At 46.4% G+C, this 22,901-nt stretch overlaps 1 protein-coding gene across 3 annotated transcripts; it reads right to left on the reverse strand.

The window, feature by feature from the left end:
* Window positions 1-2,300: 2,300 nt before the first annotated feature.
* LOC147262020 (uncharacterized) lies at window positions 2,301-19,043 on the reverse strand. 3 transcript variants are annotated; one of them, XR_015115925.1, is made up of 4 exons: window positions 18,603-19,043; window positions 3,108-6,284; window positions 2,942-3,006; window positions 2,301-2,847 (listed from the first exon to the last, which is right to left on the reverse strand). XR_015115925.1 is itself a non-coding variant. In XM_086204384.1 (3 exons), exons 2-3 carry the CDS (start codon window positions 6,027-6,029, stop codon window positions 3,001-3,003), a joined length of 2,928 nt encoding a protein of 975 aa, XP_086060510.1. In that variant the 5' UTR covers window positions 6,030-6,284; window positions 18,603-19,043; the 3' UTR covers window positions 2,301-3,000. The 3 variants fall into 3 exon arrangements, 1 of the variants encoding a protein (XP_086060510.1); XR_015115927.1 differs by lacking the exon at window positions 18,603-19,043 and adding an exon at window positions 9,773-10,013; XM_086204384.1 differs by having other exon boundaries at window positions 2,301-3,006.
* Window positions 19,044-22,901: the final 3,858 nt, after the last annotated feature.

Below are 22,901 nucleotides of genomic sequence, written 5' to 3' on the forward strand. Positions count from 1 at the left end.
CTATCTGCTGATGAACTCAGGGAGATGACGCCGCCGCCATCGCCGGCACCTCCAGCACTATTATTGCTGGCAGGTTGCCACGGTAACTGCAGCCATCAAAGTGAACGAAAGGACTTTAAGTAATTTCCCCTCCTTCAGAGCAGATGAGAGGTTGAGAGCCGTTTTCGCCTGACGCCAAAAAACATTAGAGATCCGTCAGACCTGACGGATCAGAGCTGACGGATCAGAGCTGACGGATCAGCGCCACCTTCATGATGCGACAGCGTCATGTTGCTCTACACAGCGTGAAGACAACACAATGAAAGCCCAACACTGAGGAGACGAACTCTACTTCCTAATTCCTCCTATTATGGACCACATCCACCTGCTTCTTTAGAGAGGCTGTGAACAACAACAACATCAGTAAAAACAAGTATGGCAGCAAATGTAAATAGATCCGCTTGTTGATGTCGTCCTCGTCCTGGGATGAACTTAACCACGGAGTTAGACGGGGATGGCCAGAAGCCCACAGTGGACAAAGAGAGAGAAATTATTTTAAGGCCACAATATGTAAATTGTTACTGTGGAGTCAAACCAATATTTTTTTTTTCCTCTGGATGCACCTGAGACCACTTCAGGGCTCCGGAGAAATGTGGAGACTTGTGATTTGGAGAAACGGTAGAAGCTGAAACAAATAATGTGAGGAAATGTGTTGGTTGAATCTCCCTGTGCCTCAGGGGTCACCGAAGCTGGAGGAAAAAATGAGTGCGTCGTGTTTTATCTGTGAGTAGGGTTGATTGGATCCGTTCGTGAGTAAATCTCATGATATCTTGTTACTGAAACGCCTCAGTGGCTCCTGAAGCTGCCGACACAAACCCAGAGTGTCACTGAAGGACGCGGAGGACCTGCCAGGAGAAGCTCCTCTGCTGGGACATTACTGACCTCTGTTGGCCACTGGCTGCAACTACAGCAGCATCCACCGCCTCTATGCATGTGAGGAAGAAGGAGGGGTAGTCGCTCTAGATCCGTGTGTCTCTGGCGTGCCGTGTGGTTTCCTGTTAGGCAGGAAGTGGGCACAGAGGTAGAAACAGATAAGTTTCTCAGAAGAGCCAAAACTTCTGTGAGCTTTTCAGCCATTTTTGAGTTTCTCTCTTTCAGCCTTTATTTAAATATCAAGGAATCATTGAGGGTGTGCCCTCATGTTCAAGGATGTTATTTAAAACAGTAAATGTTCACAAAATAATTAAATAATACTTCCAAGAAAAGTTGTATTTTGCCTCTCGGGTGCCCTCGAACAGACTAAGTAGATCTGGACTACACAAGACGATGAAATTTAAATGTTGTAAACAGAAGTTTCTGGACAGTTAAGCTGTCCTCCGCCGTCAGTCTCCATTAGCTCCAGGCTAAATATACATGACTAACTCTTTCTGCATTCTTGAGTTGCAAAGAAGTAATGAAGGAGGCGAAAACATCATTGGCCTCTTGTACACTTGCTGTTTAATGTATTTCTGGTAATTGGATTACAATTGGACTGTACTCCATTTACTCCTGGTATAATTCTGTCTTCTTCTGCTGCCGCTTAATGGCTGCAAAGTGTTTCCGGCGGCAGGCTACTCTGCTGCCTCGTCTACATGTCGGTAAAACAACCACACAAGCATCACGCAAGTTACACTCCTGTCTTGACTTTGGCTGGAGGAGGAAATGCCATCGTCATCAACCAGATTACTGCCAAAACCCTCCTAATCCTCCATCCCAATTCCTCCTTCTCCTCCTCCAGCAGTTCCACCTACACTGATGGCATACTTCAGCCAAAGTACGCATATCATATCACATGTGTACTGCATTGTATCGTATTGTACTGTACCATACCGTATTGTATCATGTCGTATCGTATCATATCGTATTGTGTCGTATGTATCGTGTCGTATCGTATCATATCGTATTGTGTCGTATGTATCGTGTCGTATCGTATCGAGTCGTATCGTATTGTGTTGTATCGTATCGAGTTGTATCGTATCGTATCGTATCGAGTCGTATCGTATCGTATCATACCGTATGCTGATTGGATACGTGTTTGCAGTGACGTCTCACTAAACATGGTCACTATGTGTCACTGGGACCACAATCAGCTTCGATGTGTCTCAGTGTTGACACCTGTTCTGTCACGCGTTCAAATGCTGTCCAACTGCCATCTGATCGAGGAAAACACAACGTACTACATATCTCTTGAGTGTATGATGAAGAGTGACAAAGACGTTCGAACAGGACGGTGAGTTAATTTAATAACAGCTGCAAAATGAACAAAACCCACAGCAGCAAAACCCTTTTGAGATCTTTTTGTTTGTTTTACAACTGTGAAACTCAGGAACATCCTTGTTTGTACTCTGTCATCAGCATCCATTTCCTGTCATGGCATAAAAAAAAAATAATCAACCAGAAACACTTCACAATGGGTGATAATTAGAATAAGTATTGTTGTATTAGGCCAGCTGGGAGAGGCTCCAGCCCCTCCGCCAAGTCTCATACAACAAGTTACACATAATCATCTCACACTTAAAGTCACTTTACCAAAGAGTTCAAACATCGTGCAAACATAAGAAAAACACGATGTGATACTAAAGTTTTCCATTACGCTGTAAACTTCATCGCTTGATCTGAGTCTGAGGTTTTCTTGCAACATGCACAGCCAGCCAAAGGCCATCATCCCATGGGGGCTGTCCAACACCTCCCGTAGTTAAGAAGAGACTTCCCAGTCGTGGATCAATCATCTACGGGTTGCGACTTCTTCTTTGTGACTGTCTTCGCTACTCATGGAGGAGGCTCGAGCCACAGAGGGCATCGACAGCTGAGCTTTCTGGAATTCACTGTCTGTGGAAGTGAATTTTAAAATCCAACGTGTTATAAAGGTTTAATGAATGTACACAACAGGTATGATATGTTAGTTGTATTTGTTTCCTCTTGCCTGCAGTATCAGGTCTTTCGTCCTTTGATTCAAGATCCAGTTATCTACCAAGAGAAAGGTCAAACCTTTTGGAAAAAAAAAAAAAAAAAAAAAAGCACACTTAAGTATTTTATTATCAATCATCCAAATAAAACATCCTCCAACTCGAATAATCATACATGGGTACCTCCAGGCTTTGGCCTCCATCTTCAGCTTTGCTTCTGTCATCAACTGCATCCTCCTTCCCAAGTCTGAGACCCTTAGAAAAGGACCTCTTTCCCTTCAGCCTCGGCAAGTGTTTGGCATTTCTGTCTTGGATTCTCATACAAGATGAAACTGACTGCTCCTTGTTGTTGCGGACACTTTTCCCATCTCTGCCACCACGTAAAGAACCGACTCTGCGTCCGACAGGGCCAAGATTCACCCATAGAACCACTGGGGCCTTTGGGGTTTCAGCAGAGTTTTCTTGAGATGCTGAGCCAAACAGTGCCAGTTCAGCAGTTCTCATTCTTGATGCTAACAAAGCTGGAATGTCTTTATTAAGAGGTTGTGAGATCTGACCTCCGACAGGTTTTGATTTTTTCAACCTCTTCAAGAAAGGTAACATTCTCTCAAGACTGCCGGGTTGCTTTCGTTTTCTAATTGTTTCACATTTTCGACGGACTCGGAGCGATTTTGGGAAGACCTTAGCCCGTTTTTGTCCTTCACCCTGTAATGGCGGCTTGGCCACGTCTGTCGTTGTCAGCCGAGCTTGTTCACAATCCTCCTTCGTGTCCGATATCTGGTTGGGAAATTCATTGTCATTGCTTGAGAGACTTTCATCTTCACTTACGCACTGAAGCCTTTGTGGGCGACAACTTGTGCTTGAGAGACTTTCATCTTCACTTACGCACTGAAGCCTTTGTGGGCGACAACTTGTGCTTGGTGAGGCGTCGGTTTCTTCATTGGTTAAGTCGAATACTTGGAAAGCTTTTTCGCAGGGTTGCATCAGAATTTCAATGACTTCATTGTCTCCTTCCACGGCAGAATGGAATTGGTGGTGCCTTTCGTCTGCCTTTTCTTCGTCAGTCATGGGACTTTGCTGTTTCTTACACTGGCATCTGCTCAAATAATGCATCTTGGAGCCCAAAAAAATTTCTGTCAGCTTTGTAATGCAACAAATCTGCTCTATTGGAGTCGTTGCCTTTTTTTCCCCACTTGAGCCACCTTCCACATCCACAGCTTTCCCTTTTTGATTGCCTGCTTCTGCATTTTGCAGTTGCTCAAAGATAACTTTGGCCTCTTCTGGGGATAAGACTTCGATTTTTAATGAGCCATATGGGTCGCTGGGTTCTGACTCTTTTTTTGGTGTTGAGACGTCTTCAACAGCGGGGGCTTGTTCTTCCTCTGGCATTGGCTCTGGCGTCAAGGCCAAGTTGTGCCCCTCCCACTTACGTTGCCCAGAAATATCGCTGGCTGTCATGACCTTGTCTGTCTGTCTGTCACTCTCAAGATGGTCAATATGACACATGAGAGACCGCGGGAAGCCAAACTCTTTATCAATATCATCCAGCTGCTCATTGATATTCAACCATGATGACGTGTAGGGCGGTTCGGAGTAAAGCTCGCCATCTCTGAGGATGTGATGTTTGTTGAGTTGTCTCATATAGGCCGGCTTTATGTTAGACAGTACAACAGTGTCTTTTGTCAAATATTTGGTGCAGAATTCATTAATATCGAGAATTAGATTCCTATCCAAGTTTGCCTTGGTTTCACTGATATTACAGCTGGAATCCCAAAACATCTTCATTAGCCTTGAAGGATCCGACTCTGTCGAAATGGCCGTCTTCATCTGGTGTTTTTCCAGGATTTCTCTCAACATGTGTAATTTCTGAAAATTCCAATGTATTGTTGGGAGTCTGGGAAGACCAATATAACTGATGTTTGGATCTGGATCTGGTGGCATTTCACTTCGGTCATGAGGCCTATTTTGGCCCTCTGGTGCCTCTGAGGTGATGGACTGTCGTTGGTCTATTTGCACGTTTTTTGCCAGTGTGGCCTCTGGCGACTTGGCCGAAGCCATCAAGGGCACAGATTTATCCAATCTCACTGGATTTGAGGTTTTAAGGGAAATTCTGCAATAACCCCTTAAAGTCATTTCAGGGATGCTTACAGATCCACCTTCCGTTGAGCATTCACCTTCTTGATTCACCTCACCAGAGGACTCGCTGGCCTCCTTTTGGTTTTCCTGCGTCAACGGAAGCACAACAGCAATCGCTCTCGTGGCCGTGTGAGCAGTGGGACTGAAGCTGTCCTTTGACTCTCTTGACAGGAGCAACTCCAGTAAGTTAGGATACTTTTCTAGAGCTTCTTGATAAGCAAGTCTCTGCCTTGAAATGCTCTCAAGAGGTTGAACTAAATGACTAGTAGCTCCAACCGGGTTCCCCTGTGAGACTTGGCTACTTGAACTCTCTGCAGGGACTGGACGGCCACCTCCATGCTCTGCTGCTGCCCCATCCAAGGCCTGTGGGATTTGTTGACGTTTCTTATCTAAAGTGTGTGAAGTTGCAGATATAAGATTGTGGGGGGGTTTATGTGGATATTGTCCAGAATGGTGGAATAATAATTGGGAGGCACCGGAGTCACAGCTCTCATCCACAGGCCTCATATGCTGAGTTGTCCTGACCTCACTTTCAAGCTGCTCCCCAACTCTTGTAAAGAGAGCACCAACATCTAGACTTGAAGGTGCCTTTGAGGTGACACTGTGAGATACCGTATTATAATTTGGTACCCAGTTGGAAGGAGGGAATCCTTGCCGAGCAGTGTTATGTCTGTGGTTAGAAGCTGGTGTCCAGGCATGAACCACCTGCTTGGACAGAAGCGAGGTTGCTGCCTCAGGGTTCGCCAAAGTTGGTTGAGGGGACTCTCCTTTCAGGTTTGGGTGTAATCTTCCCTGAATCCAGTGTTGGAGATCGGACACATTTGAATCCAGTGACTGGTTTTGGAGTGCTGACAGACAGTCTCTCCAACTGCATGCTGTGTTCGCCGTCATCGGGACGGGTTGAACGTGAGCTGATGAATTACGAACAGAGTTCTGATTCAGTGTTGCCCCATGAAACCCGCAGCTCATCTGCAAACAGGACTTTTCTCTTTGTGGATAAGCAGAACCTGTTCATTTCTGGAAAATGCCACTTCAGCGCGCTCAGGCGGTGATGGCGCTTATTCCCTTCAGCTTCTGTTAGTTTCAGGAAGTTGATCCCACTTTGCAGCAGCGGTCCAGGACTGTGAGCGGAGTCCAAACTCCTGGGTCTGTCCTTTCAGCTTTGGACAAGAATTCATTTTTGTATTCCGTCCAGCTTTGATGTCACTCGAGGTAGAAAGCTTCCTGTTGAAGGAAAGAAATAATCATTGAGGACAATTCAAAGTTATTAGTTCGCTGTAATTTCTTTATACTGGGAGTTTCTTTCAGCTTAATTTCTGACAGTAACTTGTAGTCCTTTCATTCAGCTTTTGTGAAGCTCCTAGTCCTTCCTTTAACGTGGCACTCACACAGAAAGATTCACCAGTCACCAAAGTAGCCGCCAGTTATTTACTTTCCATGGAAGCTGGCGACAAGGAGCTTCTGCTGCCTTGTAGCGTGCAGACATTGGGTCGATATCAGCAGCAAGTAAGCAGTGGCTGAATCTTTTGGTGGGAGTCCCACGTTGACTTGTATTTTAGAATCCAGTTTTGACTTTGACTTCACATTTATGCGTCTAGTTGAGTGCTGTTGAAGAAGGAGGGATCAGTTGATTGAGACACAGGTGTCAGATGGGGAATGCCTTTACTCACAGCGGCCCTTCTAACAACGTGGTCAGAGATATCATCACGGAACCTGACATACCTTTTTATGCTGTAGACAGGCTCTGTGTGTGTGTGTGTGTGTGTGTGTGTGTGTGTGTGTGTGTGTTCGTGTTGCATGATAGGTGGCACCCTGTTTACCAGACTTTTGGGCTATCTCACATTCCAGAGAGGAATGGGACATTTCCAAATTTTACTTATCTTGGACTTTAACCAAATGTAAGTGGGTGTCTCTGCACTGTGTGTGTGTGTGTGTGTGTGTGTGTGTGTGTGTGTGGTGTACTTGGCCCCCTTCCCATTATTCCAGATGTCTCCAGTTTGCTTGGTGGGCTGACACGTTCGGCACCAGTACACAGCGCAGGTCATGATGACCAGGCACTCACCCCAGGTTACAGTGCCCTAACTCTCATTCTCCTACAGTATTTTGGTTTACATTACATTTTCTTCTAACTTCCAGATTAGAATCTGGTTGTGTTGCTCTTCTTATGTTAAAGCATTTTTTTTAGGTTAAATCTGAGCTCCTGGTTATCTTTTTGTGATAAGAGTTCTTGTGCTACTCCGCCGTGGGACTTAGGTACCTGTCCCACGCTCAGCTTTAACCTTGTGTCTGTGGAACCCTGCTAAATGTCAGCTTTGCAAGTCGGCGTGACGGTGTGGTGTCTAATTTCTGGACGAAAAGGGTGATTTTTTTTTTTTTAAATTATCGTGACTTGGTACCTGTTTTTATCAGGGCTACTTTTACTGTTGCACTTTGATTTAAAGTGAGTCTGCTGGAGGAACGCAGGCCTCCTTTGAGGTAACAGATGAGTTACAAGGAGACGCACTGCCTGGTCTGGAATCTGTTTCTTTTTTTCTTTTTTTAAACTGGACACAAGAACTTTTGACCCCACAGATTTATAGCCTGACTGGGCCAACCTGTGGGGTCACTCCCACTGGCAGAGTAACTCATGTTTGGTGACTCCAGCAGGGAGCGGTCTCTCACCCGATGGCCGCTGATTCAGACTCCATGAGAAATGAAATAATGATGTCAACTATTGGTCAAAAGGGGACGTGGTGAGAACCGCATCCCTATTTAAGAGGACGATAAGCCACCCCCACAATATTTTATTGTTCAGTTCTGTTCATTTGTAATACATTTTACGTTCTCAAAAACTGCATTCCCATCCCCCTAAGACACAGCACTGACAAGCAGGTGTTATTTCAATGGTTTACCAGCAGAGGGATTTTCCCCTGAAGTGAGCAGGCTGCAACTTGCGAAGCTGCCTGGGCCCGCTTCCGTACGGAATGCACCCAGACAGACATTTTCACTGTGTGCCACATCTGCTTTCAGGTGAGCTGCGTTCTGGAGGCAACACTTAAGCGTAATATGTTAGTCACAAGATCCGAGAGACTATGGGAGTTGGCCGCTTACCCTTACCGAGTAGGTGTCTGTTGTTTTCTGATTTTATTCCTGTAAATTAGCCGCGACGCTAACAGTTAGCCGCTGGAGCCAACGTGCGGGGCGAGTGGATCTTGTGGCGCGACAGTGAGCGAGTTGTGCTTGAGCTTATCTGTGGTCATGGGAAATGGGATGGAAGTTGCAGTCACGTGGTTTTCTGTGGATGAATCTTCATGTTAACATTGCGGAGCACCCAGACAGACACCTCCACTGTGCGCTATGTCAGGTTTCACTGGAAGCTCGTGAAAATCCACCACATCTTTCCTGGATGTGCGGCACCTTCGCCCACTTTGATTGTAAAAAAAAACGAGAGGTTCGGTCGGGAGACATTCAGTAGAAGCTGCTGGGGCTCTGATCTCCGTGGGGACAACAAAGCTCTCTGGACCTGCTTTGCTGGACTCCAGTGCTGATTTGGACCCCACATCCTCCCTCCAACAGAACCTCGTTGGGTCTCGAGCTTTGAAACTCCGACTATGAGAGAAGGTGTGGAGGCTCAGGCGGGAAGAGGCTCGGTCTCCAGCCGGCCCCTGACTGGGCTTTGCAGCCCCGCCTGAAAATCCACATCAACATGACCGCTGTGAACGAGGGTAAAAAACAAAACAAACAAAAAAACCTGGACTCTTCTCAACCCTTCCTCTCTCACCGGAGAAACAGAGACGATGATGACTGGCGTCCAGCAACGTTCCCCGATACTCTACCCTCTTAAACTCTGTTGTGGGTGGGGTTTATGTCGACGCCTCTGTTGGGGATTCCCTTTGTCCCGAGGGTGAGGCTCAGTTCCTGATCACCCAGTTACGGTGGACCGAGAACAGACACTCAGTGACAGCTCCTCTTTCAAACCACAGCACTCGCAAGGGGCGTTTTCTCCTTCTTTGGGAACGGCCACGCCAACACCCTGATATCAAACTGGCGTCAACGAACAGGATCGGTGTATTCTGGAAGGGCTGCCTTTGTGGATGCATTGCAAAGCACTTTATAAAAATATTGATGTTTGTGGAACCGTTCACCAAATAAGATATCAATGGTTACTTTTAATTTGACTGATCCGATTCTAAAAAAAAAAAAAAATAATCAAACTGTGTTAGAGTTTGATTTAAGCTGCTGTGCTTCGGCACCTTGAGACATTAATTAGCGGGCCTACTTGATTAATTTGTTGCTTTATGTGTGTGTGGTTGTGTGTTTGTATGAGTCGGAGAGCAGCGCTGCCAAAGAGGAAGACAAAGAGGGATTGTGGAAGTGGCAGATCGCCTTGAGGGCGATGGAGCTTGAGAGCAAAAAGGAAGTAGACATGCTGGAAAGAAACGTCTGTCCGCTTTAAGAAAGGGACAGGGCCAAAAAGAACAGAATAAAACGTCGGTTCCCAGACTGGTGAAGCAGGACGATGTTGTTGTCGTTTATTGTGAACGTGTGGACATCATTGTTTTGAACGGACTGGCCGCTTGACGGCCCCGACTCAAGATGATTAAGTGTCTTGTTAGAAGTTGTTGTTTGCACTGTTGTTGTGTCTACGTCTTTTAAGAAACAATGACATCGTGGTCGAGCGGTGTTGAGACAAAGCAGCGAGTCCAACCTAAGCTATAAGGGCGCTTTCTCACCTTCCTCGTTTGGTCCGGACTTTCGGACTTTCCAGATCGTCCGGAGCAAATTGACAGATGTGAAAGCTCCACCGGACCACGGTCCGGACCAAGGACCGAGTCTTTGGTCCTGCCTCAGGAGGTGGTCTCGGTCCGGATTAGCCTGGTCCAAAGTCCGCTGCCGTGTAATGTGAAAGCATTTTTCGGACTATCGGACCAAACGTCTCGTTCCCGCCGAAAAAACATAAACAAAGCAAAGATGAGCCGTGGTAATACTTGGGGGGGGGTAATTCATTCAGATACGAAACAAAAAAATGAGCTGGAGAAGAACCACCACCCACGGGTCCGTGGTTGATGGTAACTTTTTTGCTGCGATCAAAACAAATACACCGCCAGAGCGCTTCAGACGCGGTGACGTCAGACGCACGCTCATCCACAAGCCAATCAATGACAGGCGCAGACCAGTGCAGTGAATGGCGTCATGACGTAGGTGGCTCCTTTGGTCCGCTTTCATAATAGCAGTGAGAAAGCGAGCTTACTGGACGAAATGAAAACAATGTAACAGCCACAAAAAAGTCCGGACCTTGGACCAGACCGTTAGGTGAGAAAAGACAATACGAAGTGATTGATTAATCGTTCAGAGGAGACACTCAGGATGGACCTGTTCAGTGTACTTTTTGCATTATATTCGTTATTTTTACTAACCCTGTATACACTGAATATTAATCATGGGGTCACAAGCCAGTAAGTCATCACAGAACAAGAAAGTTGATATTAAAAATAAGACAGAAAACGACTTGCAGAAAAAAGAGAGGAAAGCTATGAAAAAAACTGCTGAAGACAAACCCTCATTTCAAAGAATGAGAAAATGACGTAGAGCCATTTCTGACTGATATCTCGGAATGGACAGAGAACCGTTGTCCTTCAGAGGGAAGCTTTGATAAGAGCTAATTAAGTCTCATCCGTGAATACTTAACTGACAACTCCACAGTGCCGAATCCAAAATGGGATAAAGATTACATGATGGATGTGCTAAATGCTGGGGAATTAATGAGCAGAAAAGAAAAAATGGAAGGAGATTAATATAGCAGTGCCTCAAGAAACGGTCGGCACAGCATCTCAACTGGGTGACAATAAATCGACAAGTGACAAGAAGCCTTCGATCTCACTGTATCCAGCGCTTGACACTTGTCAGTCACCACCCGAATATGAGTCAGAAGACTGGATGTTTTTATGTACAGGAGGGAAACAAAACTCTTAATCGCCGCACAAAGTCATTCCCACAATTGTCTTCGCAGAAAATCGAAGCATCGATAAGCAAATTCAGACATGGAAAGAACAATGTGCTCCGTCTCGGATTGAAAACTGCAAAGCAACCTTTGAAGTTATAAATAGTAAATACGACGGCGATGCAAACCAAACCCACGCGGAAAATCTTAAATACATCAAGGAATGCATGGCATGTGAATTCAAGAGAACTGTAGCACTGACACGCCGAGGACAGGAAGTAGAAATGAACGCTCTGACAAAAGTTGTGATTAAACACTTGTAGGAATTGACTTGATAGAGAGGTCAGAGGTCATAGAGGTAGTAGTCTCAGGAAGTATTTGATGAGTTCCTGTGGCCACCCTGACCTCAAGGCACAAAAGGGCAATAGAAGAGGATGAAGGGGGGAGTTGAGAAGCAAATATTTAACAGGCGTTATTTCCAACACCCTACAGTCATTGTTTTGATGTGGAAATCATCTGCCCCTTTGTTGTTGAATGGTATAAAGGTTGGGTCATTGTACAGATCAGGAGAGAACCCTCAGCAGCCTCCTCTCCATGCTGCATGCATGAAGGAGACTTGAGTCGTCACACGGAGTTGGTGATTCTTCAGAGAATTAGCGACTCTCAACCATCTACAAGGAGAATTTCCCTTGCACACCTCAGGACAGCGCTGAAACGCTATGAGAGACCCGCGAATGTGACATTAGATTTCAACGCACAAATGGATTCAAAACACACGAAGGGCATTATTGGCAGCATAACTGAAACAGAAGCGGAGGAAATGTTGCAGATTGTAAAGCTCTGCCTGAAGATGGAAGAAAGGAAACGAGAAAAGGGGCGAACAAGATCTGTTGACAACTCCTCCGCTCGTTTTAGATGATAAAGTAATGGACAAACCGCCGTCGCGCTCTGAAGTATCCAGGATCGTACACGACGCTCCATCGCCTTTGATTAACCCAACGGCATTTTTGAACTGCTGGAAAACTGCTTTGTTACATAGTTCGTTGTCAGGAACAGATGTAAGATACATCCTGGCCACGTTGATCCCACAAATTAAAATAGATACACTAAGTGAAGAACGTGACACTGAGCTATGATAATGACGGTCCTATTGCTGGAGAGACCATCCCTGAGAGGAAATATCCCTGGATGGATGGAAAATACAAAGAGATACACATTCAACAACTTGCTGAATATTTGAAGAAAAAAAAATGCAGCCCAAGACAGAGATGTTTCACAGATTTTTAGTTGTAAACGCAAACCAAATGAACGCATGTCTGAATACGCCGCCGGATTTCAGAAATGTTGGAAAGAACAAGCTAAGGTGGAAATTACAGAGAACGAGGATCCTTTCTTTGCTTCCGTGTTCTTGAATGGCTTGGATCAAAATTCAGCATTCACTCTCAAAGTCTCTGCCCCGGACATTTATTCATTCAGTCCAAACGCTTGGGTTGTTTACAACAACACCTAAAAATGAATTGCAGGCAGCACAGGCTGTCTTTGAAAGTGATGAGTGTTTTACAGCTTTACAAAACGTGCCACAGAGAGGCAGAGGCGTAGCCAGAGGGCACAGGTCACAGGGCCAGAATGGCCCCCCCCATGTACAGACCAGGCGTTGACCAATTCAGAGAGGAAGAGGCTTCAGCAGAGGCAGAAGAGCTCGTAGATCAACTGGAACAAAGGACACGTGTCATTGTTTGAGAGTGGGACACTGGGCCAGAGATTGCTTTTAAAACAACAACATGAGTCTCAGAACAGCAGCGAGTTTCCCCGACAATTCCATAACCCTCAAATAAGGAACTTCTCAGCTTCTCCTCCACAGGCCAACAACCCCCCCCCCCCCTTACTCACAACAGCCAACATCTGGACCACATCAACAAAGGGACCCTTGATATCAGACCCAGCCAAGAACTGTGGCGACCTCAACCACAGGACAGCCGGCAGAAGAAGGACACGGACGGTGAAAAGTATCCTAAAATATTAATAACTGTCCCGCAATGTCACATTTCTAATGAACCATCTGAGATCCCTCAATTCAGTTTTATGTGTTTCAGGAAAAAGAATTCCATTCCTGGTTGAGACAGGAGCAACTATTTCATGCCTAAGGAGGAAGGACATCAGCTGTCCTCTTAGTGATCAGTCCGTCCAGTCTGTCGGCATCAGTGGTGTCCCACAAAGAGAACCCTCATCCGTACCGTTACTAATCGATTTGGATGAAATTAAGCTCCAACATCCATTTGTAGTGAGCGCCACAACACCGATGTCCTTATTAGGAAGAGACTTGCAGCGCAAATTAAATGCAGCTATTTCTTGCTCACCTGAAGGCATTGAGATTCGCATTCCTGCCAGCAAGACAGTTCAATTATTTTCTTGCAGCCGAGGAACTCCTCATGGAGCCGCATCTGTTTTGACAAATTTTGATTTCATTTCCAAATGGTTTGATGTGGACCAAATCAAGAAAAGGGCGTAATGCCAAGCTGCCGTTGCTGCGCGGATCTTGAAATTGAAACCAGTGGACCCACCGTTCACAGACAAGCCAATTAATCAACTTGACATGGAAGAAACTCCGACTTCTTCATGTCACCACAGGGAGTCGTGCTCCTGTGGAAAGACAAGTCTAATGACATCCGACCCCTCGTATGTGCTGTCGGCACAGACTTCAATGATGTTGATCCTTTGTTGAAATCATGTAGTGTTTGTCTTGAAAAAAACACCAGAAAACAAAGATCAAAGCAAGGATTTTGCCATCTGGTCTTATGGATCGGAACCGACACATTTTTTTTTTTCTTCAAGATTTTGCAAAACGAGACTGAACCACAGATTCTTGATGGAGGAGCAAAAGGAGTGACCGTGAAACCTCCTTCAATCTTAGCTTCAGTTCCTGTAGACTTACGGGCACTGCATGCCCGTCATGGAGGGTTACTCAGTGTACCTCCTTATCAAGCTGAAATGAACCCCAACAAATACCCAGTCTGCGTCAAGCAGTACCCACTTAAAAGAAAAGGAAGAAGGAATTCGACCTGTCGTTGAGAGTTTACTGAAACAAGGAGTGATCGTCAAGAGGCGACCACAAAATAACACACCCATAAACCCAATCTTAAAACCAGGAACAAACAAGCATCGATTTACACGAGATTTGAGGAAAATCAACGAAGCCGTCTACCCTATGGCTCCAATTGTACCAGACACTAACTCCACCCTAGCAGCACCGCCTCCAGACTCAAAATACTACACAGTGGTGGATCTGTGTTCAGCATACTTCTCAATCCCAGTGCATGAGGACACACAAGAACTGTTCGCTTTCACATTCAGAAATGAACAGTTCGTATGGTGGCGATTCCCTCAGGGACATGAGGATTCAGCTGCTGTCTATTCGGCCGCCGTGAATATGCGCCTGTCTCAGTTGACCTAACCCGGTCCGTCGACGCTATTGCCGTATGTAGACGACATTTTAATCGCCTCTCCGACCGAGTCTGATCGCATGAAAGACGCCCTTGCTCTCCTCATACACCTGGCTGAAGGTGGACACCGAGCTTCTCTGGCTAAGCTACAGTTTTGCCAGCCAGCTGTCAACTACCTGGGATATGTGTTGAAAGACGGACGTCGATTCTTATCCCCTGAGCGTGTGAAGGCGATCAAAGACATTGAAAGACCAAAAACAAAGACAGAACTCTTATCCTTTTTGGGTCTTGTGAACTACTGCAGAGCGTGGCTCGCTGATTATGCCACCTGTGACTCAATGCTGCGCAAAGCAACACTCAAAGACACCCCCGACACCGTGCGATGGACTGAAGAGATGAAGCAAGCTTTTCGCCACATCGAGGACCTCCTCTGCACTGCTCCAGCACCGGGCTTGCCAGACTACAAGCTGACCTTTCACCTCTGCGTTGCTGACAACGGCTCGGCCGCTTCTGCTGTCTTAGCACAGCCGCATGGTGACAGGTTGAGACCAGTTGCATAAACTCCAAAACTCTACCATTGATTGTTCAAGGCATGGGTCCTTGTTTTGGGAGCTGGAGCAGCTGCTGCTATCATGGTGGAAAAAGCACGAACCCTAGTGTTGGGGCATCCACTCACACTACACACTACACATGCAGCTAACATCATTTTACTCAACAGAACTCCACAGCACATGACAAGTCACAGACGAAGCAATTACGAACACATTTTGACAGTGTAGTTAAATTTGTACACATATATTTGCTTAAAATAGAGTGCAGGAAACACAAGGCAGTGAAGCACAGACCAGACTGTATAAGAGTGGACACAGGTGAAAAGGTCACAACAGGGAATAGCAGGAGTGTAGCTCACAGCTAGCATCACTCCCTCAAGCTAATCGAGTCAGAACAGAGTCCACAGAATTTCTACGGTAGCATGAAGTGGTGGGAGTCAGAAGTAGATAAGAGCAAGGTCATGAATCAGGACAAGAGAGGTTTTGATCTTCACAGCTGCAACAAGAAGTCTACGATGGGAACAGATGGTGCTGGCACGCCGTCAGACAGAAGATTCTGCAAAATAACACGAAGATCAAAAATACACACTTGCACGCAGAAGCGATCACATAAGCACCTCCTTGTAACACATAAAACTGGAGAAGATAGTGAGATCGTTGGACTTCCTGCCCCAACGCCAGGGACGACGCATCTGCGTATGCCGACTCCAGCATAGGGAGACGATCTCCAGAGCTCTGGATTCTTTCCTGTTGATCTGAATAAATTCTTTTGAACCAACTAGAAGGAGTCCTCTCCGGATTTAGAACAGCGCAATATGGACTCTGTGGGTCCTTCTGATTGATTAATGACGACTTGTTGAAAAATTCCTACAACAGGAACCCAAAATCTTACCATTTCTACAACAGCTCACACCAATCCAGCCTTGCACTTAAACTCATTATCACGTGGTAATGATACAGAAGAAGAAGATCCTCCACATGATGGCATGGAGTTGATTAATTCCACAACAAGTGTAAGGGCAGATTTGCAACAAACACCTTTGGAAAAGGAACGATCTCATTGTGAACTGTGAAGGATCAGCATGAGACCTGACGGTAAAACCATATGAGCAGGGTATGCAATGGTTGCCTGTCAAGGTCAATGCACAGGAGCTTACAAGCTACCAGTATCGTCTGCTCAAGCTGCAGGATTGGTAGCTCTAACAAGAGCATGCAAAGCTGCAGAAACCAAACCGCATTCACAGACTCACGTTATGCGTTCTCAGTGACACGTGATGATAGGAAAATATGGGAAAACAGATGTTTCATAACGACTGCGGGTAAACCAATCCAACATGCTGAGTCAGTGAAAGACTTATGAGCTGCGATGATGCTTCCTGCACAGATCGCTATTGTGAAATGCAGTGGACACTCAGAAGTGGATTCAGATGTGGCAAGAGGAAATAACTTGGCTGATAAATATGCTAAAGAAGCAGCGATGAATGCACCACTTCCACCATGGCTGAACGCTGCTCTAACTGCTCCACAGCCCTCTGATCCACCTCACACAGTCAGGGACCTCATGGCTTTCCAGAATCAGGCTACTGAATCCGAGATAAATTGCTACAAAGTTGTGGATAACTTGTGGAAATTCACTGATGAACGTGCAGCATGACCTAAAATAGCCTATGACTCCCTCATCGCTTCTGTGCATGGTGCAGCACACGTTAGTTACAAAGCTGAAACTGACGACAAACTGCTCTTCGCCGTAGGGTTGGAGAAACAAGTGAGAGGATTCATCCAAAGATGCCTAATCTGCGCCAGATGGAACCCTCACGTGAGTCCATCGAAGCCGCAGCGTCCGCCGAGACCTGAGGGTCCATTTCAGTCACTACAGGTTGATGTTGCACACATGCCAAAGTGCAGAGGTCTTTATTCCTTGGTGATTGTGGACAGATTTTCAAAATGGCCTGAAGCGTTTCCAACCAGAAAAGAAAACGTTCAAACTGTGGTTAAATGTTTACTGGAACATATAATACCCAGATTTGGAATTCCCTCAGGGATGGATTCAGACAATGGAACTCCTTTCACCTAAATTGTTAGCACTCGCACGAGGTATTCAGCGGACTTTTCACATCCCATGTCATCCACAAAGCTCAGGACAGGTAGAACGCATGAACAGGACAATAAAAGACCCATTGGTGAAAGTTCATCAGTCGAGGCAAATGATTGGATCGAGGCACGACCTCTTCCACTCCTATCAATAAGAGCGATGCCCAATGAGACGACTGGCTTGTCACCACATGAGGTTCTAATGGCGAGACCTTTTCCTTTAGGATCCAGATGAAGGAAGCAGCTTCTCTGGATTTAACTCAATTACAAGAAACGCAACAAAATGATGTTAAACAGTCGTTTTCTTTTGTCTCCAATATTCTCAGCAGGTGATTGACTTTCTCCCTCTCCCAGCTGAGAAACCGATGCACAGTTTTCTACCGGGAGATTATGTCCTGCTACGCAGCCTGAAACCGATTGTTGGGGAACCACGATACGGCCCGCCGGTCCAAGTGCTCCTGGTAACACGGGCCGCAGTCAAGGTTAAAGGCCTGCCTCAATGGATGCACGCGAGCAGAATCGAGGCCGCACCCCCGTCACCAGCACCGACAGCAGTTCCTGCTGCAGTGACAACATGAACTTAGACCACAAAACAGCTCAAAGGAGACAGGGTTCTGATGATGCAAATGATGAGGGATGGGATGAGGAGGAAGTGTAACTGGACGAGCTTGGGAAAATAAAGGCGTATGAATTTCCCCCAACCGGTCAAAGCAGAAGGCCGTCCCCACTGAGCCTGGGTCCGCTCCACGTTCCTGCCTGTCCAAAGGAAGCCGCTGTTGCAGGGTGTGCTTGCTGATGGAGAACTGTTGGGTGTAGTTTAATGAAATGAGTGTGGTACTGGATCCGATCTGAGATAGCCTCTGTTGTGATTTAGCGCTATATAGAAATAAAATTGACTTGATTTTGAATATTGCATTCACCCCACATTGGTTCTTGTATTCGTTTAAATTGGGTTTTTTTTAATCATTTTTATCACATGCGTGTTGTTTTATCATTGTTATATTTTCAGTTACATTTATTGTTTATCATTTTATGATGATTTGAATTTGGCTCGTTTAGAGGAATGAATAGTTAATAGTCACTGATTTGCCTGGGATGAACATTAGAGAAGTGCACTGAATCACTAAATGCGGTGTTGGATCGTTTTCTCCTTCTTTGGGAGCGGCCACCCAAACACCTTGATATCATTTGACATCATTATTTCATTTCTCATGGAGTCTGAATCAGCGGCCATCGGGTGAGAGGCAGCTCCCTGCTGGAGTCACCAAACATGAGTTACTCTGCCAGTGGGAGTGACTCCACAGGTTGGCCCAGTCTGTGGGGCCAAAAGTTCTTGTGTCCAGTTTAAAAAAGAAAAAAGAAACAGATTCCAGACCAGGCAGTGCGTCTCCTTGTAACTCATCTGTTACCTCAAAGGAGGCCTGCATTCCTCCAGCAGACTCCAGAGGTCTGTGCCGTGTTTTTTTCTCTCTACACTTCCAGCTTTGTCTTTTTTGACCAGCAGCGCGGCTAAAATGGAGGCTAGAGAACACACACTTACTGTTTCCGTCCATCACCTGAAGACACCACAGTCTGATGTCTGTTCTATCAGGCATTCTTCCTGTAACCTCAAAGAGACGCAGAGACGAGTCAGCTCCGAAATGTGGCGGGTTCCTCCTCAGGCCAGGTTCCACTCCTCCACCAAATGTGGTGAGAATCAGCCTCGTAGTTTTGTGTTCTCCTGCTGCTTGGCGGAGGTAAATATCATGAGTTTACGATAAGAAGAAGAAGAAGAAGAAGAGTATCTTTTTCCTCGCACTCTTTTCCTCTTTAAATCAAGAGTACATCGTTCAACTCTCCTCAGGCTTCTTTGGTTCTGTCCTCATTCAGAGGAGTCGCAGCGAGCACCTTTTCCTTCTTCCACATTTAACACCCCATCCTCAGCCCTTCAGAGTCGGTCAAGTTATACTTCAGTCAGAAGGAACAGAGTGAAGGAGAAGAAAGCTCATGTTGAGCATCCGGACCCCTCCCCCTGGGCGTCACCTTACCGCCTCCCCTCGCCTCCCACAACCGGAAATCTGAGGAATGAGACAATGATTTCCCTTCCTTAGCGCTCTTGTTCCCCCCCACTTGTGTCAGACGGACGTCAGTCCTGTATGGAGGCCTGGTGGGGCCAGACTGGGAGAGGACGAACTCCATACTTCCTCTTGTTGTCTTTATGGTCCCCGTCTTCATTAACAGATCTCAGACGTGCTAAAGTTTGAAAGTCGATTTGGAACTTGGGATGACCCGAATGAGGGAGAGGATCAGACTGGAGGTATCGTTGTAGTTTGGCGTGACCCGGGTCAGCCAGGCCAGCTGGGACTTACTGGCGTGTTTGACGGTGGACAGAGACGCCAGTGTCTTCATCACAACCTTGGTTCCCACAGACGTGCCGTGTTTACATCCGTCTTATCAAAGACAGCTGCACAGAAGAGGATGACAACACACACACACACACACACACACACATATCTGAAGTTTAGATGGACGCAGAACAGTTCACCGGAGACGAGCTGAATCTGCGGCGTCTAATTAATTTCTGAAACAGAACAGTGATTTTTTTTTCTCATCCTGTTTTTTTTAAACTTCTTTTTATCATTAATATTTTTTTTTTTTTTTTTTTTACTTTGCACCTCCACTTCAAAGTAAATCTGCTTGAGAAATGCTGGACCTCTGACATCCTGCCATTGTGTGTGTGTGTGTGTGTGTGTATTGAGGCCTCTGTTGTGTACTTTTTAAAAACAGGATACAAGAACTTTTGAACCCAGAAGGAAACAACTGGACCAGACCAGCCTATGAGCTGCAAAGCCTCTGGACTGCTGGAACATTCTGGACTGCAGTCACTCCTGGAATGTCCATCTGGTCCCGCCATGTAGTAAAACGACTGTCAAAGAGAAGAACGTCGGTTAGTTTGGGTCCATGGACCGTCTGGGCCTCCAGAGACACACAACATCATCTAAACGAAACAGGTGACCATGATCTTTTACGATAACGACTAAGATTTCTAGTAGTTAATTTGTTCTATTACTGTTGTGGCGGCACGGTGGTGCAGTGGTCAGCGCTGTCGCCTCCCAGCAAGAAGGTTGTGGGTGGAGCCCCGGCTGGAGCACAGGGTCTTTCTGTGTGGAGTCTGCTTGTTCTCCCTGTTCCTGTGTGGGTTCTCTCTGGTACTCCAGCTTCCTCCACAGTCCAAAGACATCAAGAGGGGACCAGGTTAATCCAGACTCTAAATTGACCGTAGGCGTGGCTGGGAGAGCCAATGGTTGTCTGTCTCTATGTGTTGGCCCTGTGATGGACTGGTGACCTGTCCAGGGGGAAGGCTGCTGGGATAGGCTCCACCCTATCCTGTAGTCAGGCTGTGTGTGTGTATGTGTTCGTGTGGCGTGATGACTTCTTGGCGAAGCTTGAATACCAGAGAGAATAATACTTTCTGTCATGGCTGGTGTGGTAGTGTAATGTTTGGTTATATACCAAAATCTATGGTTCTCTGTGTGGGGTTCAAGAAGGCGAAGGGAAAGGCTAGACTTTGCAAACACCAAGTGATGTTACAACAGCGTCATCCCCCTGTTTGGAGTTGTTATTGAAGGAATATCCATGTCCCGGGAATTACTCCCATGTTTGGAAATGTTATCGAGGGGATGTTAATATCACCAAGAGCAGCGAAATGTTCTGAGAAGTTCGTTGCACCAAACAATGTCAGTAGCCAAGACATGCGCGCGCGCACACACACACACGCACACGCACGCACACGCACACACACATCAGTCCCGGACATTCCAGCTCTCTAGAGTTGGAAGAGCATCTTGTAATGTTTCGGTCGGAATGACCCAGACACACACTCACACATGTACACGCGTATCCAAATACACACACGCACGCACCAGGTGTCAGAATACACGCCTCTTTGACTGTAAAGATGGGTTGATGAGAGGTGAGAGGGGGGCTTTTTCTCGACATAGACAACTTCTGTTACTCTGTGTTGTAGAACTGTGAGACTTTGTAGGAATTGACTTGATAGAGAGGTCAGAGGTCATAGAGGTAGTAGTCTCAGGAAGTATTTGATGAGTTCCTGTGGCCACCCTGACCTCAAGGCACAAAAGGGCAATAGAAGAGGATGAAGGGGGGAGTTGAGAAGCAAATATTTAACAGGCGTTATTTCCAACACCCTACAGTCATTGTTTTGATGTGGAAATCATCTGCCCCTTTGTTGTTGAATGGTATAAAGGTTGGGTCATTGTACAGATCAGGAGAGAACCCTCAGCAGCCTCCTCTCCATGCTGCATGCATGAAGGAGACTTGAGTCGTCACACCGAGTTGGTGATTCTTCAGAGAATTAGCGACTCTCAACCATCTACAAGGAGAATTTCCCTCCCAACTTTGAGAACCAACACCTGTTGGCTCTACTCTGTCTCTTCCTCTGGTCTATTCTTACATTTTTGTCACTTGGTGACCGGTTGAGGTTCCGATCGACTCCTCTACACTGGATGACGACCAGATGGGAGTGGTGTTCCCACTGGTGTCCTCTGCTCCATTCCCAATGTTCCAGATGTCTCCTTTTTGGTGCGATGGGTTGACATGTTTAGTGTCAGTTTACTATCAGTACAGGTCAAAATGACCTGCCACCCACTTCTGGTCATCGTGGCCCAACTCCCATTCTCCTACATGTCCCCCCCTGAAATCACTACAGGGATTGTCGGAGAATGAGAGTTCAGTCTCATCGCTATGACCTGTGCCGACGCGAAACATGTCAGCCCACCTCACAAAGACAGGAGTCACCTGGGAAACCAGGCAAGGTGCACCACGTATACACATGGCACAGACGCCCACGTACACACAGCCACGGTCCAAGCTAAGGGTAATCGAGGAATGTACCATTCCTTTCTGGTCCTTGAAGATTGTGTAAAGGCCATCACGTCACACGAACACACCCACACACCCACACACACACACCCACACACACACACACACACACAGCCTGAATACAGTATTAAAAGGTATGTCATACTCTGTAACAGGGGGAAGACCTCTCTGACTGCGTTGCTAGTTGGGTCCCTCGCTAAGAATAAAGAGATTCCCCATCTGGCACCTGAGACTCGGTCCTCTGATTCCTCTCATCCACCCTTTTCCCTCCACAGCATGACCAGCCGCCAGTGTTGGGACTAACGTGTGACTGCGTTATCAGTCACTGCCAGAAAAGTAACTTTGGCAGCGACTGATAAGCAAATGCATTACTTTTAAAATTCAATAACTCAGTTATAGTCACTAAACGTTCCGTTTATTAGTTTATTGTACGTTATTTTACCATCTCGGCTGAGCCACAGTGTTTAATTCCTGTGTCGGGGGGGGGGACTTGGGGGACGTGCAAGAGACAGGAGGAGAGCGAGCCCCGCTGTGGGGGCGTGTTTGTTCATAACAGCAAGAACGTGCAAGACATCGTGGCGGAACCTCGGGCGAGTTTCTTCACGTGGAAGTACGCTCACGACTTTGTAAACGTTTATGTTAAATGCAACTTATGTCTCGGAACTAAGAGCCTCTCTGCGGCCGCAAACAGCAGCTCCACTCTATTGAAGCATCCAGGCACGCAGCATGCGGCGGCGACGAAACTTGTCGCTAAAGCCAGCGGGTCAGGGACCGGCACAGACACCGACACAGGTGTCACCTCACCCCGTGCACCGAAGCAACAGCGCAGTGCTGCTGCTAGCCAGGCTAAAGTTAATCAATCAATCAATCAATCACTTTGAAACATCTTCGTGTTTGTATAAATAGAGACCACATCGCTCAGCGGAGTTCAGTTCAGCGATGAAAGTGCATGTCAGGT

Source organism: Aulostomus chinensis, chromosome 5 (genome assembly GCF_037954235.1).
Source record: "Aulostomus chinensis isolate RoL2024-O1b breed Wild chromosome 5, RoL_Achi_v1.0, whole genome shotgun sequence".
Classification (NCBI taxonomy): Eukaryota; Metazoa; Chordata; class Actinopteri; order Syngnathiformes; family Aulostomidae; genus Aulostomus; species Aulostomus chinensis.